The 27068-nt window shown below is 42.4% G+C and overlaps 1 protein-coding gene across 2 annotated transcripts in view; it reads right to left on the bottom strand.

Annotated features, from left to right (window-relative positions):
• Positions 1-27068, bottom strand: part of ZNF462 (zinc finger protein 462) — a 134982-nt gene that overhangs the window by 27495 nt on the left and 80419 nt on the right. For both annotated transcript variants that reach the window (XM_090274522.1, XM_090274523.1), the window contains exons 8-9: positions 9706-9973; positions 7521-7657 (exon numbers count right to left, since the gene is read on the bottom strand). In XM_090274522.1, coding sequence (XP_090130648.1) covers positions 7521-7657; positions 9706-9973 — 405 coding nt within the window. The remainder of the gene's footprint in view (positions 1-7520; positions 7658-9705; positions 9974-27068) is intronic.

The following is a 27068-nucleotide window of genomic DNA, read 5'->3' as shown; positions in this document are numbered from 1 at the left end:
TAAAGTTAGAGACTGGAATGTTTCCAAGTATGGACTGAGCCCCGTCTTGGCTACAGAAGCTCAGCACTCCGGGATTTTTTTCTATGGGGGCAGCGACAACTGTGGGTCTTTCTTGACTTCACACCTCTCAAAATTACCTTAGGTAAGAAATCAGAGCTTGAATCACACTCATTGTGACTCAGCTTCTAGCACTGGCTGCAAAAATATTATGGCTTCAGCAGCTTGACTACAAGATAGATTGTGTCCAACATCTCCTACTCAAAAGATGTTTGGTGCTGCAGCTGGACCTAAACCCAAGAGGCTGGACCTCAGAGCAATGCCACGCTGAGGCACGTGGGTACTAAGGTGCAGTTGGACTGAGAAGTGTGTGCTGTGCAGCTCCCGTGGTGCTCTGTGGAAAAAGCTGCAGAATTGCCACTAATGTGGGGTCACTTCTGCTCAAAACAGTGAAAACCACATCCCTGTGGAGTCCAGCATCATCAAGTAAAAATTCTTCCTGAAAGGCAGACCACAACACACATGGGTTTCCTCCCACAACGTGCCAAGTCCAAATGAAGCAGGGAGAGATTTGGAAGTCACTCACTCCAACAAACTTCACAGGAGAATGATTACGTTAAAGCACCCAAACCCTCTTCAGGCCAAACCAAAGATCCACCCATTACTCCCTCTCAACCAGATACGTGACAAGGGTGAGTACTAGAAAGCCATTAAGAATATAATAACAGTTTCTTAAAAAAAAAAAAAAAATCATCCCCAAACATAACTGTAATGAGCCACACATAAACATAAGGACAAGAGCTCCTGATAAGAAGTTATTAAGTTTTCATGTGAGCCAGGTTACCACCCTCCAGTCAGAGAGAACTGGGAACCATACCTCTAATTCAAACAGGCAAACGCATCTGATGGGAATGGAAGAGAACATGTAATGTCACTGAATAAAATGACACATTGGCCATCTCACAGATTTTTTCTCAAGAAAAATGATACTGATTGGATAAATTAGGGGAGTTCAGTTTTAGTCCAAAAGACACCCACTTGCAAGTTTCAGTTAAACTCAGTGTTTGTTTAAGTATTGGGGTTACAGGTTGGGAAACTGAAACTTTACGTTCATATGCCAACTGGAGACCAAGTATCAGTAAATCACACAGCTCCATGATAATGCAAGTATTTGGGAAAACTGTGTTTCATTCTATAATTCAATCTGTGCGCAGTTTTTCAGGTTCATTGTAGGTGCCCAAGGTACATATAGGCAAAGCTGTACTTGAGGCATCCTGCTTGCAATGGTAATAAATTCAATGGAAGTAGACTCATGAAACTATTCCTTTGTTCACTGTAGCTTTTCCCATTAAAGTTCAATTTACTTTAGTGCACAAACCTTGCCTGACTCTTCACGCCTGTATCCCAAGAGCTAAAAAAATGCTAGCATCCAGGGATGTTCAATAAATATTTGTTGCATGAATGAAAACCCACCAGAAGTCCTATCACCAACTTTCTCCTTGAAACAAAAGCCTCAGCAGTTGATTTTTCCCTCATGGCTAACCTCACGAAGTGTTGATCTCACCCAAGTTCATAGTTCCTCAAAGAGATGGGTTTATCAATCCTTTGCTCCAATTTGTGCTAAATTAGTATTCATCATGTGTCTCATCCGACCCCTGGCTTCCCATCTGTGTACTGAGTCAAGTTCAAACTCCTGCACTGGTATCCAAGCCCACCATCATTTGGCTGCAACATACATTTTCAGCCTGGTCTCCTATTCCCTTTGGGATCCCCTCAGAGCAGTCAAATACTCCTCTGTAAACACGTCTTGCTTCCACTCACACAAGTTGTTTGTTAAAATTTTCCTTCCCGCATGTAGTGAGTTAAATAGTGTCTTGCATAGATGTACGCCCACTTGGGACCTCAGAATCTGATCTTATTGAGACATAAAGCCTTCGCAGAGATAATTAGTCAAGATCAGGTCGTACTGCATTAGGGTGGGCTCTAAAACCAATGATGAGTGTCAGGTGTCAGTATAGTGGTTAGACAATCATATACTTTACAAAGTGGTCTCCCTGCCCACCGATATTTCAAGTACCCACCTGGCACCATACATAGTTATTAAATATTATCAACTATATTTTCTATGCTGTACTTTATATCCTCGTGACTTTTGTAACTACCAATTTGTACTTCTTAATCCCTTTACCTCGTTCACCCGGCCTCCCAATCCCTTTCCCCTCTGGCAACCACCAGTATGATATGTGTATCTATGAGTCTGTTTCTATTTTGTTTCTTTCATTTATTTTGCTCTTTAGATTCCACATATAAGTGAAATTATATGGAATTTGTCATTCTCTAACTTATTTCACTTAGCATAATACCCTCTGGGTCCATTTATGCTGCCACAACTGGTAAGATTTCATTCTTTTTTTATGGCAGAGTAATATTCTGTTGTATGTATGTGCCACTACATTTTATCCACTAGTCTACTGATGGGCACTTGGGTTGCTTCCATGTCTTGGCTATTTCTAAATAACACTGCAATGAACATAGGGGTATACACAGGGTAGGGCAAAAGTAGGTTTACAGTTGTTTGTATGGAAAATGATGTAATAATTAATAAATAATATAAGGCTAAACTCTGTTTCACATACTCACAATTATAAACCTACTTTTGCCCCACCCTGTATATTTTTTCAAATTAGAGTTTTGGGTTTCTTCAGATATACAGTAGTCCCTTGCTATATCGCGGTATATTTATAATGGCCTCACTGTATCGCAGGATTTTAAAAAATATTATATTTAATTATTTATCATGGATTTTTCGCTATATCATGGGATTTTGCAGTACTGTATATGTACGTTGTTAAAGTTACGTGGGTTTAAGAGTGTAGAATATGTTTAAGAACATAAGTAGTGTTTATAAAAGTGTGGAAAAGGTAATAAGGGAGTGGGAAAGGTTACTAAGGGACTGGGAACCGTTTATAAGAGTGTGGGAAGGGTTTATAAAGCCTTAAATATATATAAATACTAAAATAAATGTAAGGGTCCTACTTCGTGGATTTTCACCAATCGTGGGGTGTAGGGGGTCTAGAACGTAATATCCACGATAAGTGAGGGAATATTGTATTCCCAGAAGTGAAATTGCTGGGTCATATGGTAGTTTCATTTCTTATTTTTTGAGGAAACTCCATCCTGTTTTCCATAGTGGCCACACCAGTCTGCATTCCCACCGACAGTGCACAAGGGTTCTCTTTTCTCCACATTCTCACCAACACGTGTTTGTTGATTTATTAATGATGGCCATTCTGACAGGTGTGAAGTGTTATCTCAATGTGGTTTTAATTTGCATCTCTCTGATGATTAGTAACATTGAACATCTTTTCATGTCTATGGGCCATCTGTATGTCCTCTTTGGAAAAGTGAATGACCGGTGTTCTTATGAGAAGAGGAGGCTGCACAGAGAGACCCACACAAGGAAGAAGGCCCGTACAGACAGAGGCAGGGATTGGAATGATGCAGCTACAAGAAGGGAAATGCCAGGAACCACCAGAAGCTAGGAAGAGTCAAGGAAGGATTCTGCTCTAGAGCCTTTGGGGAGAGCATAGCCCTGCTGAAACCTTGATTTCAGACTTCTAGGCCCCAGACTGGTGAGAGAATACATTTTTGTTGTTTTAAGCAACCCAAGAAACTAATGTACCTCATCTTGTCCTATTTGCTTGTTGAAATGTCATTACGGCTGGGTAAAAGCTACCCTTTCCGCTTTCTTGACCCCAAACAGAAGTATATCTGCCACTGTGAACCTCCTAAGACTTGTAACTCACTCTTTTATACATACTTAATGCACAATTCCTCTCCTTGAGGAAGGCCAGTGCTAGGTCTTAAATGCCCCATCTTACCCAAAGAACCCAGCAAAGCGTGGCATGTAACAAGCAAATAATGAATGCTTGCTGGATGCATGAATGAACAGTATGTTCTCTTCTGCCATACCCAACATAAATCCACTAGTATTTCTCATTCACATTTCCCATGAGTGAAACAGATTCTCTTTTTCTTTCCTCTCTATTTAAATACATCCATTTGTTTAGATAAAAAGCTAAGGAAACTCCATTTTGGCAAGCAGTAGCTCAGTTTCAGAAACAGTTCAGTTGTTGTTTTTCTTGCCTTTCATCCCAAGTATTTTAATTAACGAAGGCCTCGCAAAGATGTCTTACTATAGGCCCTAGAGACCAAAGTTGTTTTATTCATCCACAGAGCAAGGAAGGTACAGGTGCAGAGGGAGCCACATCTGGTTACTTTGAGATCAGCCCCAACTCTAAACTACAAGACAGACACTCAGCCCTGTCTGTTGACTTTTCAAGACCAGCTTCCCACTGAGCTACCATTTTGTGTTGGGATGGACACCAAAGCCAGGCCAGGACACAGGTGGCAGACATGGTTGTCCTGGAGGACCTCGCCATCTGTGGTCCCGTGGGCTCTGCTTCTGACCTCCAGCCCTACAGATAACCCCATCCCCAGGCCCAGCTGCCACAGCCACCAACTTGGCGGTTCAGCAGTGACACCAACCACCTTCCAAGGGCAAGACAGTGATGCCTGGTGGTTAAAGGCAAGGGCTGTGGGTCAGACAAGACTGGGTTCTGATCTCATCAATTATTAGTCATTTGACGCTAAGTAAGATGCTCAGCCTTTCTTAACCTGGTTTCCCCCTTGTGTTCAGGGGTAACAGTAATAGCCACCACATAGGGTTTTGTGAGAATACCATAAAATGATGTTTGGAAAGCACTTAGAAGAGCACCTGCTACATAATAAGCACTTGGTAATAGTAACTCTAGTTATTGTTGTTAGCATTGCCATCATTACTACCAGCCCTCAGATTCTCATGTTCATTCCAGATTGTGCACTTTCTAACCCAAATAAGGCCAATATTCATATACTCAGATGCCCTTTTCATATAAATTATCCATACAAATAAACAGTGGCAGGCAATACGATGGATGGGTCAAGGGATCAAGACTGAGGTTGGCTCCTAGTTTTACTGCTTACTGGGTGGCTGCCTTGGGCTGAATTATTTCAGCTCGAATGGGCCCTGTGGGACTTACTGCTACATTTACGGCAGGGACAACATGCACTATGTCATACACTGTCCCTTTCAGGAGAATCCACTGGAGAAATCCCTTTCAGGTTTCAGTCTCTAGGATTCCTGAAAATTTCCTGAACAAAATTTCAAAAGTCCAATGAAGTGTAAATCCAGTTGATTCTGTTTTCTTGTTACCCACGGTAGGCAGGAGTCTCAGGGCCAAAGGTGCAGCCCACGGCTACCAAGTGCCCCGCGCCTCCTGGCTCACTCAGTGCCCACTCTTGGTGAAGTCTGTCATACCCTCAGGTGAACTTTCTCCTGGTTTCTCCTTATTTTGCATTTGCCCCAATTTCCTCATTTGTTTTTAATCTTATAGTTCTGTACAAATATCTTTAAGACATCATCAATCCTTTGCGAAATGACCACAAATAACTACACGAAATTACAGAATAAGTCATTTTTCTCAGCCTCAACTTTCTCATATGACAAACAAGACTATAAGTAATAGTATTTTCCTTCACGTGTTGTTGGAAGATGAAGTAACATTGAGTGTGTAAGAAGGACTTTGTCCAGTGTCACGCTCTAACTGTAAATTCACGGCCACTAGCATTTCATCTCTCTCTCTCTTTTTTAATCCTTACCTGAGCATGTTTTTATTGATTTGAGAGAGAGAGAGAGAGAGAGAGAGAGAGAGAGACACACACACACACAGACACTGATGTGGAAGAAAAACACTGATTGACTGCCCTCCATACATACCCCAACTGGGGATCAGACCTGCAACCTAGGTATATGCTCAGACAAGGAATCCAACCCGTGACCTTTCAGTGCACAGCACAATGCTCCAACCAACTGAGCCACCCAGCTAGGCAGGGCAGGGTGCATCTTTTACTTTGCCTCCCCCTTTCTTGAATGTTCATCTCAGGGAAGGAAAACCATAGAGGCTCACTGGGCATCACTCTGATCCTGCCCAACAGCAATCTGGGAAAAGAGGGAATCAACCACAGAAGCGAGGCCTCATCATTTCTGTCTGCTCGGCAGCAACACTATTCGTGGCCCTTCCCCAAGCTTTGAGTGGGGCACAAAGCCACTTTGACACATGGGCTTAGAACCATAAGCCAGGTGACTGAGGCAGAATGCCAGGTGGGACCACTCAGGCCAAGAATCCTGCCTGAATGTTTCTACGCTGCTTCTCCCAGCTTACAGGTGGATATCCTAGCCAGCCACGATCTCATATCCCATTAGTGCGCCATTGGGAGAAGGGGAATCTGAGAATGTTAATTGTGGGTCTTTCATGCAGTGTGCTGTAGAGGTGGGTGAAATGTCACAGCAAACACAGGACAAAGGCAGTGGTTCTGAGGAGATGTTGGAAACTTTCAAAGCACCCCAATACAGCTAGTATTTCAGAGTGGGTGATATCTCAGCAGGACAGCAGAAGACAAACCACAGTGCTTTCGAGGTGCAATTGGCCAAGACTAAGAAGCTTTCCAAGGTTAGAGGCAAAGCAAGGACGATGGGAAGGAGGAGGAAGAAAAGAAGGATGGGAGGGAAGGAATGAAGGACAGAAGGGAAGAAGAGTAGATGGAAACAGCAAGAGACTGGCAGCAGGTGTTCTAGCCATCTTTTTTCCATCTACCTCTGGCTTGCATTCTTTCAGGACAAAGTAGTTATTATATAAACATATTTTTCCTTCCAATGCAGAAGCAGCCTGTTGTTCAACAGTGTTTTAATTGGCCAAGAGCAAATTCAAAGAAAAACCAAAGAGAACTTAAAAGAAGGGTCCCTGTTTATAAATAGGAACCAACCCTTATGGGACACCCAGTGATGCATCCCATAGGGAACACACTAGACACTTCACCTGGTATTTCACAGGCATAACCGTCATCTCTTTTTTCAGATGAGAGAGAGATTCAACACAGGGGGCTTTAAAACCAGAATTTATCCAAAACCTATGTGTTTTCTAATAAATATAAGGCCACTCTGATTCCTAATTCTCTCTCTCTCTCTCTCTCTCCATTTCAAGGGAAATTCCACATTCTGCTTTGGAAATCATCATTTTGGTCTTCCTCCAAAGAACTGCTTACAACATACAGTTCTTTGCATTTTAGAATAAGCCTTCAGCCGCTCATTCTCTTCCTCCCTCACTGCTTCCCAAGCACAGCTGTGAGAGCCAAGGACGCAGAATCTAAAAATCCTGCAAGCTCGGGAGCCCTACGGAAGTGCTCACCGCAGAACCCGTCACCTTTGCCTCCCTCCACGTGGAGGAAATCCGCTGGGCAGGAAGGTTTGTTTTCAGTCTTGTTGACTGTCACGGTGGTTATTCCTGTGGCTTTTTGCCCCGAGGTAAGGTGAGGAACAAAGGACCAGGGCCAAGGTGCCACTACCACCTTAAGAACGCATCCCTGCAAGGCCCCCCGTGCCACCCACCCCCTGCAGCCCAAGAAAGCCGAGTGAGGAAGGTTACCTCGGTGCAGCACGATGTGGTCAATCATGTTGCGTTTGTATTTGGTGTGATAGAGGCAGAGAGGACAGCGAAGGTCTTTGGGGCCCTCCTCCGGAATGGCTGAATGCCCAGCTTCCACGTGCATAGTAAAAGCAGATCTGGGAGAGAGGTGGGGAGACGGGCGATGAGTGCGAATAGGATCATTTCACTCACACATCCCCCGCCCGCAACCTTACTGCAGAACTTCCTGGTGTGATACCCTGGCTTGATGGGCCAAAGCCATAGATGGTAATCATGTTTGCTGCCTACGAGGAGGTCCTTGGTCACCTGCCCAGTAACCAACACTGTCATGCAATGGTCACTTCTTTTTGGAAATTTGACCCTTGTCTGGGTTCAGGACTTAGTATAAAAAGAAATGGATTCCTCCAAATACTTAATTCTTTTTTAAAAAAGTATAGTTGGTAAAACATATATTAGTTATTAATTTTGGATGTACAATATAGTGACTTGACATTTTTATACATTACAATGTGATCATCCCACTAATTCCAATGATCACCTTTCCGCCCATCCCCCACCCCATTGGTTTCTACAAGTCTACCAAACATTTTATTCTTGAAAATGCCAGTTAAAAATACGACAACAAAATCCCTATAAGGGTGTATTTTCATCATGCTTGGAAGAAGAGGGACTATTTTAAAGCTGGTTGATTTACCAACTGCCTCATGACTCTTTGCAGGTAAGGAGGGTGGGCAAGTCAGCTAGGAAGTCATGACGTGAGGATCACATAAATTAAACTCAGAGCTGTTGTATGGCTTGAAGGCAGAAAAGTACTGTTGCCTCCCCCTTCATCCTTCTCAAAACTTCACTATTTACAAAGACTTAAACGTCTCATAGAAATGGATGGAACCAAGAGCTGAATGGACGAGGTCCTCTTATTAACCCCAGTGCTTCTCTCTGGGGAAACATGCACACCTGTCAGCAGGCCCTCAGTTCTAAGGTCACATACATATTTATCTGCAAAACAACTGAACCAAGTGAAAAGTCAGAGAGACAACAGATTTTCCATCAAAGTCAAGCAACTATGATCTTGCTGAAAAAGAGACTTGTTGTTCGTCCAATTCATGTTTTCCTTTGGGCGTGACGCCTGCTTTCGCCAGCCTCTCCATGTGGAGCCTGTGTTAGAGTAGAGCAGGGGCTGAAGGCTCAGGTTTGAGTGCAATAGGAGCAGATAAGAATGGCTTTATATCTGTCACATAGCACCTAATGTGATTAGTTTTAGTTTTGTATCTGTGTTATAACATTCTTTAGTGTTTATTTTGCACTAGGCTCTATTCTAAGCACTTAGTTACATTGGTTCATTATTCCTCACAAGAGCTCTGTGAGGTAGGTACTATTATTATTTTTATTTCACAGATAAGGAACCTGAATCACAAAGAGGCTTAGTGACTTGTCCAAAGTCACACAGCCAGTAAGGAGCAAAGCTGGGATTCAAACTCAGGCAGTCAGGCCCCACATTCTATACTTGTACCACTAACCTAAACATCTCACAGGATGAGATTAAATCACCGGAGTTTAGATGAAATGATAGGAAGCACTCCATTCTTTAATTCACCCATGCTGTCACACACAGGAGCAAAGGTGACTGTGGATTATCTTTTTCTAGATAGGAACTACCTCTCTATGATTGCCCATGTGTAGATTTCACAGTGTTGGAGTCTTGATTCTCTGGGTTTTTTAAATAACATGATCTTAAGAAGACTTTTCTATAAGGGAAGTGGGCACGTCACTGTTGCTGAATGTTCTCCCTTGACTTTGACTTTCAAGAACACATTTTTTCCACAGACAGATAAAAGGAAAAGGAGATAGTGACAGTGCTGTGAAGGGAAAACACTCATTGCTTCATGCACTGACTGGGTCAGGGAAGTCCTTTGCCAGGATCTCACACTGCTCAGTTGCCCATTTGCTTTGACTTTTAAACTCATTTGTTCTGACATAGCTCTTCATCCCTTTCACAATCCCCAGAGTGGTTTTCTGGAGCTAGCATTTTTTTTTTTTTTGTAAAGACTATACTCAACCCCTGCATCATCCTATGGGCAGGGGGGCCTCCACTGAGCTCCAGGTAGGAGAGTGTACGAAGGGTGTGGTGAGGGGTGGAGCAGGTGCAGCCACCTTGCTTTTTGAGGCCGTTTCTCCTGCCACTTACTTAAAGCCTGTGTAAAAAGAGCAGTCTTTGCACTTGAAGAGCTTCTTCCCGCCATGCTTATCCCTGTAATGGCGCCTGATGCTCTGGATGTAGCCAGAGGAGAATTCACAGAATTCGCAATGAAGAACGGCTTCGGTTTTCTGCTCAGCACCCCCAGCAGCTCCAGACAGAGGCACAGGGCTAACACGGCTGTTGTTCCTTGCCAGAGCAGCAGACTGATAGTGGTTCAACTGCTGCTGAACATCTGGAGGCTCTGAGTACGACGAGTCTGTAGACAGATGGGGGGGAAATGACACCGGACACAAAGAACACAGTGGAGGTTTGATGCTTGAAACCCCTGACATTCGTTTTGAGTTTTCTGTTTTTTTTCTTTAAGGGAACGGCTATGAGCCCATCTTTCATCTTCATTTACATCCTACAACACTTATCAGGGGAAAGGTAGGGAGGGAGGAAGTATCACTTCTTTTAATCTGACTTGGAGGGCTCATACCATTTACAAATAAAATTCTGAGGTTAAAGATTTCAAAGTGAAGGAAGAAAGTAAACTTTTTTTTTTTTTTTTAAAGGAAATTACAGTGTGGCAACAGGCTGCCACAGAATACCAGTCCTTGTAGGTGTGATAAATAAACCCACGTAACGTACACAGGACTCGACCTGAGCGAGGCAAGTGGATGATTGCAGTATCTTCCCTTTTGCAGCCCAGAATTATTTAAGCCCATTCCCCACCCCCCCAAAAGAAAAAAAGTATTTAACAGAAATGCTCAAGCACACAGCACACACAAATATAAAAATGTTTTATGCCTTCACAGTCAAGCGATTTAAATTTTAAAATATAAAAATCCAATAGTGTTTTCTGGGAATGGATGTTTCAAGCTTAGTCAGCGTTAAGATGGAGATTTATTCATGAATCCCATTAAAATGAAATTCCAAACAAGTTTCTCTGAAAGGTATTTTAAAGTTTGCCACCCGGAGGGAAAGGTCAGAAATGACAGGCACAAATCTCAACCCTGAGAAGCTGCAGTGGCGTGGAGTGGGGATCAGACCTAAATGGGAGGGAAAATCAGAGTTTCTTCTTTAAATTAAAAAATAAATAAATGAATCTTTTTTTTTTTTTTTTGAAAAAGAGAGAGAGGAAAAAAGGTTCTGAACCTTTTCCTAACACGCTGCTTTGAGTGTTGAGGTTAGGAAAGAGGTGACATGGTCCTGTGTAACCTACAGCTGCCTCTGAAGGACATGATGAAGTCCAGGAATACCACACAGATGAATTTCAGTGCAACTCCCCTTGAAAAGAAAACAAAGGGCTCTTTTCTTAAGCCTTTCAAAAAGCAGAGGGGAAAGGGGATAGGAACTGTAACAGCCTCCTCCCGATTTGATGGACACTTAATTTTCCAAAGCACGATTCCCCCAGGCAGGGCATGGAGGAATTCTGTAAAACCTGTATTTGAGGAAACTAGTACCATCCATCCCGTTGGCCTCTTTGAAAAGGAAAACAAAATCAGAGCAGCCTCCCTTACTGGGAGGGCACCTCCTGCCTTCAAAATACTAAAATACTTTCTTTGCTTCTTGTCCTGCTCCCCCTGCACCCATTTGTATTCCTCACACAGAGGAAAACCCCTTTGGAAATTGTCAACAAGCCTGCCACACACACAAAAATAAAACAAAAGGAAACTTGAACAATATCTCCGAACCTCCATGGGTTCATTACCAGGTGTAAAGTGAAGACAAAGGAAGAAAGGAAGGACACAACTGAATTCATTCTACCCAATTCTTTTATCTCCCTTTTCTTTATTCCTGGACCTCGCTGATGAACCCACTCCAGATCACAATAACGCCATTGTCAACTTCTCATTCTTTCTTTCAATAGCAGGTTTGTTTACCATTTCACGGATTGTTTGGAGATGTTTTCTATTTAAGCCCTCAAGGCTAGTTTCTGCTTAAAACACAGGCACAATGAAACCCCAAGCACACCCCACCTCTCTCGTTAACACCGAGTGAGCTGCGGGCTAGACACTGTAACACCAGCATCCCCTGACAAGCTCCCTCAGTGCTCCTCCTGGCCTCCTCTTAACTCTTCAGAATAGAATTTCTGTGACCAGCGAGGCCAAAGCCACGTCCTGCTGCCCGAGAGCTGTCCAATATCCATAAGACTACCCAGTAGATCCCTACAAGGGAAGGCACCTCCTTTGACTTAACACATTCTTCTTGTCTCTAGGGTTGAACATACCATATTATTCCACTCATCTCAAAAAAAGAATTCTACATTTTAACTCTGTTATTTATATGTTATGTGAAACCTGAAGAAATAAAAATGCACAAAGTGGTGGGAAAGCACTTCAAGAAATGGAAGCTCCTCACTGTTCTGAAACGGCCACGCAACAGGAAAGGCATATGTATCCACATTATAACCTCCTTTCTTTTCCCCTGGTTAAATCAGATGGGCAGGTTTATTTATAAAAATAAGCAAATCCCACCACTTAATTACACATTTGTAATATGCCCAGGTTGTAGGTTTTGGGGTCTTCTTAGAGCTTAACTTGCCTCTCTGGTGCCAAAACACTTCTTCTCGCTTGGAGTTTGTGAATAATGTTCCACTTTGGCACTAAAGTGACAAAGACATGAGTATGTACCATTCCACTGATCTTTAAAAAGCTCACTTGCTAAGCTACAAAAAACTCTATAGTTTGTTCATCGAGCACAGGCTGAAGAGCAGGAACAGGGTCGTTTTGTGCTCAGGTTAGGAGACAAGCAGATTGTTAGGTGTGAAGGGCATGTTGCCTAAGTTAAAAGTCATCATTAAGGATATTGGCTTTCATTCTTGAGCTAAAGGAAAAGAAAGGGAAAACAGTCTGTGCTTAGAGCCAGACTTATGGTCAGGAGGAAATATAGCAGCGGAAGCACAGGAGTGTGAATCCAGTGGGAAACTCTGTCCCCAACTCCAGGTCACACAAGTTATATCTTTATCTACTGTATGGCAGGTCATAACCACAAAGGAACCAACAGCAAAGACCATGGTTGGTCCAGACATTCTCAACCCACCCCTGAGACACGCAGTCTCAGAAGAGACTTAAATTCTCCGACTTGTGACTTTATTTATGTGCAAAATTGTCAGAATTAAGTTGTAACTTATAATTACAGTTATAAAATAAATTTAATTAAGTTGCATGCAGCAATCTATTTTGACAATTGTCTATAATCAGAAAATTATTATACTTTGTAAAATCAGGATCAAACTAGAATTTTAGCATGGATGGTCACAGTGGCTGAAGGCGTGGGTTTGGGATTTACTGATGAGCCAGAAATTAATTCTCACAACTGTGGTGTGCAATGTAGGTTCTCGGCCCAATTTTACTGATGAGGTCGCCTAGGCCGAGAATGATTGGTCACACAGCTCCTAAAAGGCAGAGGTAGAATTTGAACAAAGATCTGTCTGACTCTAAAGTTTGAGTCTTGTCTATCAAGTGTCTGTACCCAATGGCCACCTCCGGGGTCCCATGATGCAAGTCAGGAGAATGAGAAAGTACATCTGAATGTTCCACCAGCAATAAACATATGGCAGAGAGGACAGAGGAAAGGTGGTAGGTAGGAAGGCCAAAATAGTTGACTACATAGAAATGATAACAGAACAGATAAAAAAAAAAAAAAAACATTAAACAGAACACAAAAGAAAACACAAAAAAAGCATTTCACAGCACACGGGGAAAAATAAAGTAAGATCTGTGAGAAATAAAAATATTCAAAATTTCAAACTGCTTTGTATTAAAAAAGAGTGGTGGTAGGGAGGAGGGGCACACAGGAGACATTTCTACAAGCAGGCTGCACAGGTAAGCACAGGAAGTACCCAGAACTGGAAATCCACCGGCCCAAATTGTGTGGTGTAGTGAGATGCTTCATAAATCGCCCTAAAAAAATAATGTTCTGAAATTTCCGAGGTGGGATTTTGCTGGGAAAAGAAATGTACACAAATACAAATGGGAGAGGGATGCTTTCAGGTGCTTCTCAGACAGCCCAGGATTTCAAACCAGGGCAAGGGCTGAGTTCCAGGTGAGGCCTCCCATCCCTTTCATTTAGTTGTGTTCCCAGAGAAATAGGAAATTTCTTGCTCTAATTCCAGCTCCTCAGAACACCAGCCAAACCCTGGTAAGGATCAGTTTGAAGGTTTCTTTCTTTCTTTCTTTCTCCAGAAATTAGCACACACACAAAAACAAAAAACGTAAGCAATCTGATTTTATAAACGCAAATGACAAACAAGTGAACCTGGAAACAGGACAGAACGAAGCTTTCTCGAGTATTCTAACTCTACAAACATTGAGCCAACACCCTCTTGGTGCCAGGCCATGTGTTGGCTCTACAAGTTCAAAGTCAAAGAAGACGTGAGGGGTGCCTTCTAGGAACTCAGAGCTACCATGGGAGAGATCAGAGCAGTCGGCTGTTATGAAAATATAGGCCTACTCCATGTCTAGCAAATTTACGCCATTGACTGAAGGAGTAAACGCGGCAGAGAGAACAAATGAACAGTAACAGGAGAGTGAAACTACTGCAAGGTTAAGGAAGAGTAAGAATCAATTGGGCAGTAAATTGTGGGAGCTGCAGAAGACAGCCCCCATATGCACTGAGAGATCCAAAAAGGAAGCCGTACAGGAGGATCAATTCTCAATTTTCTGCAGCGGCATAGAGGTTGTGAGTGAAAAAGTAAAAGTGCCTCGGTGCCAGCAACCCCATTTAATTATATTTGAGCTAGATTTTGGTGCAGACTTGGGAGAGAGGCTCTTAGGTCAGTGCGAATCAAGTACAGGAGAAAAATAAAAGACAAAGGGTTTTAGGCTAGCGCATTTTAGAGGTGGCCAGGCGGCAAATGATTTAAATTACACCCATTCACTCAGCAAATATTTACTGAGCATCTAAGTCAAAGGGAGACCCTATTCTGGGACAGTTGGACTTGGTCCCTAACTTCAAGCAACTCCCTGTCTCAGTCAGATGTATAAATAACTGATTGTAAAAAAAAAAAAAAAAAAGTCTTAATAGAGTCATCAAGAAAGAGCTAGTGGAGAAAGAAAAATCAGCACTTGGTGATCTGATGGGATGTGCGCATGATGGAGAAGGAGGGCAGATGTCAAGAGAACCTTGAGTGTTCATTAATAAACTAACCAGCATTAGTAAGTGTGTTAATGAAATCAACACTAGACATGAAGATGCTCAAAAGTTCAATTCACCATACCGCCACCTTACCTTGTAAATTGATATTAAAACAACTACATTCTTGTCACAATGACAAAAGAGTAACTTAATTCCTATACGGAAAAGAAATAAAGATAAGAAGAGGAGTATGAACAAAAAAAAAATACATATATCAGAGGGTGCAACAGATTGCAGAAGGGAGAATTTTAAATCTTCAAGTTCTAAAATAGCATAGAAAGTTCAAAATAATGCATTGATTGTAATTTTCTTCAGAAGAGCAGGCAATTTGGCAAGTCAAGTTTGGTGGTATAAAGAATCAGAAATAGAATATTACCTGTGGGTAATTTAACCACAAATACTGTAACTAGCCAAAGTATGAGAGGAGGGAGTAAGACCCAAATATGCCAGAAATACAGTCCACTATTTGTAGCTGAGAAAAATAGAAAAACCTGAGAATAAAACAGTACCAATGATAAGAGAGCAGCTAAAGACACACTTCAGTTACTAGCCAGGAGAATTTTTGAATGTCATGGAGCCTCTATTGTACAGCTGCTAATTAATGTAGGCAAAGGCCAGAAATAGTCTAAGCATTTTCATGTATGTGATAGTGACCCAGGTATCTGTAGTGACAAGACAGAATCCGTGGTAATGAGAAACCCAGTGAGCTGTGAGAGGATCTGAGTTTGCATGTGACGCTGTGACTCCTTTGAGCTTGACGTTTGATGGACTCCTTACACTCCACATGCTGAAAACCGACATTATCTTTGCCTACACGCCTGCTTTTGTGGTCTGAATGTCAGTGAATGGCTCGTCACTTCATTTGGGCTCAAATTGTGAGATTCTTCCTTCACATTGTCACACATTTCCTGTAGCAGCACATTTAACCAGGTACCTGGTTCTAGAGACATATGTGTCGTGACCCATCTCCAAGAATTTCCTCTCCAGTCCCCTGGCCTCCCTTCCCATTGTTCATTCAGGTCCTCAGATCCCAGGTGGGCAACTCTTAACAGCCTTCTATTTGGTCTTCCTTCCTCTGAGATCTATTCTAGCTTGGCCAGCATACACATCCCAGACATAACACATATCACTTAATGACTATGATGTGATTATGTCCCAATGCTCAAGGACTGAAATACATATAGTTCCTGTATATACTGGTCCAAGTCCACATTTCCAGCCTCAAGCTTAGTTCCCAATTCCTTGCACATTCTACATATGCCTTCAGTGAGAGTCCTCAACAGGGCTACCTGGTGCTCTTCCTCTTCTTTTTTGTCTGGCAAATTCCTACTCACCCTTCAACAGTCAGCTGAAATGTCACCTATTCTGTGAAGATTTTCTCCAACAATGCAGACAGAACGCTGCTCTCCTCTGTGCTTGACCAACACATACACTGCATGATTCTTTACCTGATCTCACTAGACCTCACATTACATGGACCTGGTCTCTTAAGCAACCTCCACCACCATGGCCACAGTGTCTGGGCTGGCACTGTACATCACCCTGCAGCAGGCCACTCCCCAACCCCCATTTCTACTTCCAGTAGTCAAGTTAATGCTACCAAGAATCAGTTTCACTTGCTCCCAAACTTCTTTATACAAGTTATATTTGTTACCGAGCTTCTTCAATTTAATTAATATTACCTAAAATGATGATATGTTGGTATAAAATGTGTCATTTCTATGAAAGCTACGTTGAATGCTTTGAAAAGTCAAGTTGCTAAAAAAAAATTACTGTCAAACAATGTTTTGGCAAGACCAACTATGAGAGATTGAGTAGAACATCAAAGCCTAGAAGGACTCTGCTCTCAGACTGTTCCACAAATGTCTAAATTATCGTTCTACTTAAAAAAACCAAAACCCAAACTGAAACTGGAAGTAGCATATGACGCAATGTAGGTGATTGGTTTATACAAGAGAATAAATGAGGAAAACCAATCCAACGACCCAGACTCCAATACACAGGGCTTGACCCTACATCACAATACTGGTGAATAAACATATTTGCATTTTCAGTGAAAATAAAATGCTTAAAGGCATTGAAAAAAGGATTCCCTGCATTAAGAAACTTTCAGATACTACTGAGAAACTCCAAGTCTCTTCAAATAAGAGAGCTTCTACTGTATCTATCTGTATGTTTGTCTCCCATTTGATATTAATTCAGAAAATATTTATTGCAAGCCTTCTATATGCCAGACACTTTGAAGCACTTTGGCTATATCAGTGAAAATAGCTGCCAAGGGCCCTTGCCTTGGTGGAGCTCATACTTCAGCTCTACAAAAACAGTAGCTTATGTGCTTATATAGCCAGAGACTCATGGTCCTTTCATAAAAGTACTGAAGAATTATGTTTGCTGGATTGAATCTGTGAACAACTTTCTTACCTCCAATCCCACCTGCCTGCCTGCCTGTCTATCTATTATTTTAGTTTATGAAAACAGTACATAGCATAGAGCTGTCAAGATGACTCACAGATTCAAGTAGTTTACTTATTTAAAAAGATTTCTTAGGTTTTACCTGAATTCCTTTGAAACTTGATTGAACTCCCTTTCTTTCTTAGGATACTTGTTGTTCACTTTGTACTAATAAAAAAAAATCTTTTTTCTTTTATTGATTCTAGAGAGGGGATGGGTGGGAGGAAGAGAGGCACAGAAAATTGATGCGAGAAAGAAACATCGATCGATTGGCTTCTTGCACATGCTCCAACCAGGGACTGAACCCACAATCCAGGCATGTGCCCTGACCAGGAATTGAGTCTGTGACCTTTTAGTCTGCAGGATACCCAACCAACTGAGCCACACCAGCCAGGGCCACTATGTACTACTAACATAGAGCAGAACTTGGCATGCAGAAGAAAACCAACTATAAATCACCAATGCAACTTTCCAAGTATTCCCTTCAAAGAGCCTCAAAATGTTCTCTTTCTATGGGACATTCCAAAAGGAAATTTATATTAGAAGCGAAGCCATGGAACACAAGCCATTTCACCTCCTTCTGGATAGCATCTAAAGGGACCACAAATCTCTAGAGGCAGGCAATTTATTTTATTTCCTTCTTTTGATTATGCCTTGAAATTGTCCAGGCAAAGGACTCCAGCACCTCCTTGTCTTCTATCGTCAGTGGAGTTCTCTGGCCTGGATGCACAAGATTATGATACAATGGCCAGGGGGACAATGGACGCTGGATGACTATATATAGGAATTCTGGGCTTGGTTGTCATGGAAGCAAATTGGAAAACAAATGCCTAGTCCTGAAAATAAGGCTGAGGCCAAACTTGAAGGAAACACACACTAAAAACTTCCTGTCATTCTGATGAGTAAAAACAAAACCTTGAAATATGATCAGGGAATAGATGAGAAACAAAACAAAACAAAACAAAAAATTAGTCTTCAAAAATGACAATAACACAGAAAAAAAACGGGCAAGCTTCTCTTTTGGAGATTAGTGTCCCATAATATTTTAAGTTCTTTGAAAGGGTCTCTCAAAGGTCTATTTTACGAAACTTCACGTTCTCATTCTCTCTGTATTTTGGGGGACTTCAGGCAAGACTGACTTAAATAAGATTCCTGGACCAAATTCATTAGGTCCTGTATTTGGGGACAAGCCCATTAGTCTCTTAATTTTTTCCCTTCCAATTGCATACCCATCCATCAGGCAATGAAATCAGAACAAATCCTTGACTCATTTCCCCTGTTCTACACAGTTGGTGGGTGAAAAAGTCTTGTTGGTTCTACCTCTTGAAAAGCTGTTACTCTAACCCACTCACTGTTCCATTTCTCCCCCTTTTGTTCAGGCCCCCGTGGTGGTTTGTGTACACACCCACTGCACAGCGTTCCGAACTTGCTTCCTCTTTTCATGTTTTTTCACCTCTAAGATTCCTTCCTTTTCTAAAAGTAATTCTGATTGTGGCACCCACCCATTCTCACAGGAACAAGTCCACACTGAGCCCCGGTGCTCTGGCTCTCCACCTTCCCAGACCCCTCCCCGTCTCCCCATCCCCACTCCTCCCACACTGTGCTGACAGCCAGCCATGCGGCAAGTGCCCTCTTGTGCACTCTGGATGCCTCTTTTCATTGTACCTTTGCACATTCTGGCCATGCCTTCTACTTTTTAGCCTGGCAAACTCTGACCATCTCTCAAAACTGAGCTCAGTTCAAATTTACCACCACTAGGAAGGTCTTCCTTGATCTTTCTGGATACACTCATTCAATCCCCTCTCTGAGCTCTCCCACTAGTTCTCACCATGCTGCACGGGGGCTTGTTTAGGGTCTCTTTGCAAGCAGGATATATATCTATTCATTTCTATCCACCTATCCATCTGTAACTTTTTAAAAAGTTCATATCCCCCAGAACGAAGCTCAGGGCCTAGTTCAAAACATGTGCTCAATGAACATGTTACACAGATCCAGAAAGAGTTCAAACTGAAAAAAAGTGCTCTGGAAAACTCAGATGTAAAAATTTTTATTTACTTATTTGTATTTAGAAAGAGAGGAGGGGAGAGAGACAGAGAGGGAGAGAAACATCAATAGGTTGCATCTTGCATGCCTCCAACTGGGGACCTGGCCAACAACCCAGGCATGTGTCCTGACTGGGAACTGACCCAGAGACCTTTTGGTTTGCAGCCTGGCTCTCAAACCACTGAGCCACACCAGCCAGGGTAAACCCAGATTTAAAAAGAAAACCCAACTAACCAAATGTCCCTCTCTCTTTGGACACTGGGGTTAATAGGTCCTTCCCACTGAAACACTGACCCACTTCTACTGAAACAAGCCTGGGTCTAGAACATTGGAGGATCTGAATGAAACAACATTCCCAATCTATGGCCATCCAAAGAAGCCAAAAGCATAATTTCTGGTTTTGACCGTGATTTAGCAATAAGTATAAACTCTGAAACAGATGATATTAGGCATCCAGAAGCCACTTTCGACATCTCTATGTGCAACTGTCTCTCTTTTTGGGACCCACTGGTAGCACAGGTGCTTGTGAAGTGCACAGGTGTAAAAGGGACCCTGTATTAAATTTAAATGCACCATGACTTCCTATAGTCACCTTTGAAGGCCATGAATATAGAGCCCTCTGCAATCCATGAGAAGGTCCTCATGGATTCCTTTCAGATATTTAGCACTACATTCTCACTGTAAAAAATGTCTTATCATTTTTTCCCCATCAGGAATATACTCTCATCCCAGATACGTACTGTACAGACAGACTATCTATCCATTCTGCATGAAGACCTGTGGCAGCTCAGAAAAGCAGAGCTGGCTTCATGTCACCCGGCCAGTCAGCGGAGAAACAGGAGCATAACCTGGGGCGCCTGCATGCCCCAGTTTTGAAAACATCTTCTTTTGCCGCCACAGTCATTAGCAAACATTGTAGGCATTCCTTTCGCACGAAACGGTATTTGGACCTCAAAGTGTGTTCTTAAAAATCCTTGAAACAGGAGGGAGATTTGTAGGGAAACAAACGTGTGATGAAGGAACTTTTTTCTAACATTTTTTTGGAGGAAGCTCTGGGTGGTATCTGCCATTGTTAATTGAGAAGCTCTTATAATACCAAATGCATATGTCACTTGTGACTCTTCTGAATTGTGTGATGAGGAAGTAAGGTTCCCTGTTGTTCATTTAGATTGTATAGATGTCTTTACTACACTGAAAATCCAGTGACAAATGTTGAGTACAAAAGCCCCTTTATATCAGTGACTTGGCCTCAAGCATAGAGAGATTACTAGCAACTTCAGGTGATATTTGGAGCGCAGAGGCCACGGGCAAGGCCACAGTGCTTCCTCCTTAAGACCAGGCTGGAGGAGAAAGACCTACCGACTTCAAGGAGTCAGTCACAATGTATGGCTGGTTATGAACCATTGCAGAGATTTCTTAAAAGATCAGATACTCAGGAGGAAGGAACACATCTTGAGTGTAAGCACATATATTTAGATACACGGAGAGCTTTAAGGTGATGGTCGATCAGGAACGGGAATGAACTGCCACACTTCAAAGCAGAGTTATTTACAAATTGACCCCAGCAGCAGGAGTCTCTGAACCAGCAAACTCAGTGGGTTTCACACCATTTTAATTTCTTTTCACCTACTTCCATGCAGTGTAAGAAAGTCCTGGCTCTAAGTTATGCTATATTTTTAATCACTATTAAAGCATTAGGTTCTTCCCTTAGGACAGCTCTTACTCCGAAGTCACCCACAGGAGTAGTGCTGAGTGATGCTGGGCTCAGGTGTAGGGTGTAAGCCTTCACGAAGCCAGAGGGATCTGGAAGTGAGATCCAGGCTGACTTTCACTCTCTTAGCCGGGTCTATGTCTAGCAATTATTAGGTGCTTTTTATAAGGTCCCTCACTGATCCTTATGAAATGGGAAATATGACTTCCCACTACATAGATGGGGCAACCAAGGGATTAACTGGAAAACAGGTGATTCCTCAGCTACCCAGAGAATGCACCTGAGCCTCCTCCTAACTGCTCGGAGCCTCTCAGTCAAGCAAATCTCTGGTTCCTCAGTTGTAAAGTGGAGATGATAACACTGGCAACGTCATAGGTGCTGTGGCGAGTACAAGAGACCAGAATGCCTGGCACGTAGGGATAACAATGCACACAGAATGGTCACAAGTCAACCTGCTGCAAAAAGGCTGGTGAGAGCATATTAAATCTCCAAACTTTATAGGCTTTCTTGGCAACCATTTTGTTGTCTATTTCCTTTTGTATATTTTTTTCAAGATCACCTCCAGCTTTTGAGTAAGGTCCTTGGGTATCCAACTGATAGGTCTGTAAATGATCTCCATCATCAATAATCCTCTCCCAAACTGCCCTACCTGTTCTTTCCTCCCTTTTCCCTTGTCCTTTCTCTTAATAGCACTCCTTGCCACCAGATTCGATATGGATTGGCCAATTGTCTGGTTCCTCCCACTATCTATGAGGAATTCTGCCTCAAACTTCCCAGCTTGCATGGATTTTAGTTCATGACTAATGAGAGCATTTAAATTTAGCTGAACATGAAGCATTTTCCCAATGCTCAGTATGAGAAACCTAAGGGTCTATGCCTTAGACCTGCCATTGTAACTCGGCCTTGTGAGTGTCATGGCCAATGCATGGCACCAAAAACACCAACACTTAAGACTAGAGTCATTCACTCCAATAGCTCATTTGACTGCCTAGGGTATGCAAGGTAATCTGACATGCTCTGGGGGCCCAAAATTTAAATGATGGCCTCTGCTTTCAAGACTGATGGTCCTGGGGGAGATGAAAAACAGACAGTGACAACAGAGTATGATCAGTGCTATGATCCTAAAGAGAGTGCAGAGATCTGTAGGAGCAAAAGGGAGGCCCCTCAGCCAGACAGGAAGAGTCAGGAAGGCTTCTGGAGGAGACAAGTTTCAGTTTTTAAGGATAAGTAGAAATTAATCAGGTGAATGGAGTAATGAGGAGGGTGATCCAGGAAGAACTGGCAAGGCCTAGGGTGTGAGACAGCAGGACTCTGCAGAGACAGGGCTCAGCATGGCTGCAGCTGGATACACGGAAGGGAAGAAGGGTGAGGAAAAATCCCAGAGAGACATGAGGCCGGAATACCAGCTTTCCATGCTGAACTTTAAATTTATTCTGAAGACAAAGTAGACAGCCACTGGAGGGTTTTAAGCAGGAACCAGGTGAGACAGAGGTCTCACATCTTTACCGTTGCTTTGTGTACAAAATGCACTCGTAACCTTGACCTACTCTCTCTCAGATGGGGAAGACAGCTTGGTATAAATGAATCTCCACAGTGAGAAAAACCAACCAGCAACACGTTCCCCATTGGTGATGGAGTTTCAGAAGCCTAACATTTCATACTTCATTTTGTTAAGTAGAAAACACCAATATAGTATCTTTTCTTCTTTGGCTTTTACTAGCAGGTTGGAATTGTCCATCTGAAATTCAGTTCCTACTGTTTCTACTGAGTGTACTCCTTTTACACCTGGAATAGATTATAGCCCTACCTAGAAGGAAAGATGGAAACTCTGTAGGCTATCTTGTGTGCTCCCTACCAAGCCTTCACATGCAAAATAAAAAAAATTTTAAAAAAGAAGAAATTACGAGGAAGCACAGGAAACCAAGTGGTATGTATGTGTGCTGGCAAACACCAAAAAAAATAAGTAGGCGTCAGCCAAGATCCTGTGGTCTGTTTTCCAAATACAGGGCCTCCGTAACATCCAGAATGTGTCTAGATCTGTATTTTACTCCTTAGCTTTTCACACCCATGTGTCAACCCAAGGACACTTTAACACATATTTCTTGGGCTCACTTAGGCTCAACTCAATGGTCAAAACTTTATTTTGTAAAGTGATTCAACATCCCTCTACAGTCATTAGTGTTTTATAAATGGTGAGCTTAATCATCACCCATGTTTTATCTACTGTGTGTTAGGTAGCTGACAGATACAAAGATCACTGGATCTTGTATTTCAAGAGCTCTCAGGCTGTCAGGGGAAGTGACTACAACACACACTGCAATGAGCACTCAAAGAAAAGAACAAATGCCCACAGGCATCTCTGTCTGCTGTTAGCAGAGTGGCCAGAAGACAGTGGGGATCTGGTCAGAAAAAGAATTCAAATCTTGATTTACTGCTTTAAACTACTGTAATGACTATTTACAGGACACAACCAACTTTCACTTTACATTTATAGGACATCTACTCTGGGAAGGAAGTGGCCTTCTGCCAGGTGTTTAGAATAGAAAGATGAGCAGGATGAAAACTCTAAACCTAATGAGCTTCCTTTCTGGTAATAATATGGAATTGGAAGAATGGACCACATGTCCCCAAAAGAGGGAGGACACAGCATCGTGGGATTTCAGATGGAGAGCTGACTCACATCAGGGGACATTATGAGAAACAGCATGGAAGTGAAGGAATCTGCACATGGATTTGGAGGACAAGCAGGGTCTGGGCATGTGGAAACAGAGGAAAGGAGGCGAAGTTGCAGGGATGGGCATGGGGAATGTTGAGTGGGAATTTTTTTAACAGGCATATAGAGTTGTTAAAGATTCTTGAGTAGGAGACTGGTATGACTCTTAACCTTGCCTAGAGACTAAAGGGAGACGTTTGCAGGTGGGGCGGATATGGTAATGGCTCAGGTAAGAGATGGGGATGGGAAGGAGGGGGACAAATGTGAGAGGAAGTGATGAGATGGGAAAACAGGGCTGAGTAGGCAACTGACTGACTGATGGAACCTGGGTCCAAGGAGACTGGAAGATGCGGAGATTCCAGCTGGACACCATAAGCCCCAGTAGGGGAAGCTGGGGAGGAAGTTAATGAGCTCAGTTTTAGAACCTTTGAGGTAAAGGCTGAGTGCAACCTCTAGGTAGAGAAAGTGAGGAGCAGATGGAAAAAAGGGTCTGAGGCTTAAGCCGAGAGGTTGAGATGTTGGCATCATTCAAAGCGTGAGTAGACTCCGTGTGTATGTGGAGGCAGAGAGCAGAGGAGACCCTGACCACAGTCTATATGATGGCAGCTGGAGGAAGAGCACTGAAAACAGGTTAAAGAGAACGTCTTACTATGGGCCAGAGGAAAGCCCGCAATACACAGCAGGACCAAAACCAAGGGAGGAGAATTGCCCTGGGATGCAGGTCAGCAGTTTTAAACACCATGGACCAAAAAAAAAAAAAAAAAAAAAAAAAAGGTTGAGATAGGAACAAAAGCCATGGACTTGTTTGTCTGAAGTTGCTGTCAACCTCTGTGAAAGCCATTTTATTAAAGTGGTGGAGGCCGGAGTCACACTGCAAGGGATTCCAAAGGAGAGCGAGGAAAAGGAGGCAGCAGCCGGTGCAAACACGCAAAGAATGATTCCTTTCCAGAGAAAATGCCACTGGAATTGGCCGATGGGAGGCCTCTTCATCAGAGTGGTTTAAATACAATGCTGAAGGAGTCCAGCAGTTTAAGAAAAGAATGAATGGCAAGGAAATACAAGTTGGGATAGTAGTCCCTTTCAAGAGATTTGGAGGCTAAGACTGCAATTGCAGGAATAAATTTGTAGAAGGTCCCTCCAAGAATGGTTCTAATATTTAAAACAGGGCATTTTCCTGGGGCTTATATAGCTACCCTTTTGAGATTTTCCAAGGGAAGAAGGATTAGGAAAACAGTGTGATGTAGTACACAGAGCTCTGAAGCCAGGTGATGTGCACTTTAACCCCTAACTCTGCCAGGTGGTAACTGTGACCTTTCTTAAGCCTATTGTCCTCATGCTCCTTGCAGAACTCTTGGTCTTTCCAAAACGTCCACTGAGACACTTAATCCACGCCAAAAAGCCCTTCATATTTAGGCCTGTCCAAAATGTCCACGGAGACATTTGGACCATGTCAAATGTTCTTGATATGTAAACCATGCTCTTCTGCATCTACCTAACCCCATGTGCCATGACCAGCTAGGCTACCGAGGCAAGAAGGGTTACTGGCAATACAGCCACAACACAATTATTGGACCAATAAAACATAATAGTTTAAAAATGTATTAACCCTAGGAATAAAAAATAAACATAAACGTTATGGGCTTTTTGAACCCAGAGACATTTCTGGGCACGAACGTTTGGACAAGAACAGAATTCAGAGAACTTTTGGCATGGACCAAATATTCAGTCTACCGATCATTTTCCCACTTCTGAAATAGTAGGGAGCTAGTTATGGAACTTCTTGCCTCATGGGATTATTATTTTTCCAATCATCAAAGATTTTTATTTAACTCATTAATTAATGAGGGAGCCAATAAGATGTCACAACCAGTCAAAGGAGAGTTAAAAGAAATATGTTTATATGACATAAAGGAAGGCTTAAAGAGTTTATGAACAGACATGAAAACTTATCTATTGCCCTGGCTGCTGTGGCTCAGTGGTTTGAGCGTCGGCCTGTGAACCAAGTGTTGCTGGTTCGATTCCTAGTCAGGGCACATGCCTGGGTTGTGTGCCAGGTCCCCAATTGTGGATGTGTGAGAGGCAACCACATATTGATGTTTCTCTCCCTCTCTCTAAAAACAAATAAAATCTTTTAAAAAAATTTAAAAAAAAAACAAAACTTATCTATCCACAGGCAGCAATCAATTGCGCTTTAACAGACACAACAAATTTGTAATATGGAAAGAATCATTTGCATTAGTATCAGTTTTATACAACTTAAAGGGTTGATAAATAGCTCAAACAGAATAAAAGGGAAAGACAATCTTGATGGATGATCTAGTCAAGACACCCACAAATATAGCCATATAAATACTATGTCTGTTTAAAAGATTTTTTTTCTTTTACAATTTTTTCCTAAAAGAGCTGTTAGGAACAAGACAGCAGGCTGAAAAGGGAGCCACTTATTCTAAGCCCCACATCACCAAACTGAGACTTAATTTCATTACAGTTTCATGTCTCCCAGAAATGAACTCTTGGACCATTCAATCAGGAATGTCCTAATCAGCACTAGTTAGGTAATCTGCCTGCAAGACCCCTGAAGGAAATAACTTTGCAATGATCAATCCATTTTTTTGCCTAGTATAAGTTCCTCATTTCTGCTCCCTTCTGCCCACAAGCCCTCTTTTTTGTACAGCTCCTTGGAACTCCTTTCTATCTGCTAGATCAGATGCTGTCCAATTCATCAATCACTGAATAAAGCCAGTAAGATCTTTAAAATTTACTCAGTTGAATTTTGTTTTTTAACAGAGTTAAGTAGGTTAACCCAGTAACTAAACAGTTATTAGATCAATGCTAAGTACTTTACATGTGTTTATGGGACAGACTGGGATGGGAAAATTGGAGTGTATCACTTACACATCTGAACATCAAGGCACTTAAATTTGGGGTACAGAGTTATGGAAAGTGAACAAGTAATAGAAAATTCTGCCTTCTCTTCTACCTTCAATCATTTCCCCCCACCCTAAGAATGCTCTGGTCCACCAATTCAGAGCTACTTAATGCTCTTACTTATGGAAGGCCTTCTATAGCAATCAAACAGGAATAGCAAGCAGCCTGCAGGGGTCCTGGCAATTTCCAAAGAGTGTTTTGAAGCTCCTCTTAAAGAATCTCTATGAATGGCCCTGTAGTTGTTTGTAGGGCATTTTAATGCCATGGGAGGTCACAACAACAGATCAGGAGCACACCATCCCCTAGAGCAGCTCAAAGACAGAGGTTTTGTATAAATAGGGGAGGTTGGAGAGAGTGGCAGGGAGGAACCTGATTAACCCTTAG

This window comes from Furipterus horrens, unplaced genomic scaffold (genome assembly GCF_987537825.1).
Source record: "Furipterus horrens unplaced genomic scaffold, mFurHor1.1.pri manual_scaffold_4, whole genome shotgun sequence".
In the NCBI taxonomy this organism is placed as follows: domain Eukaryota; kingdom Metazoa; phylum Chordata; class Mammalia; order Chiroptera; family Furipteridae; genus Furipterus; species Furipterus horrens.
Note: the sequence above shows the minus strand (reverse complement) of the source record. Positions and strands in the feature narration are given on the sequence as shown.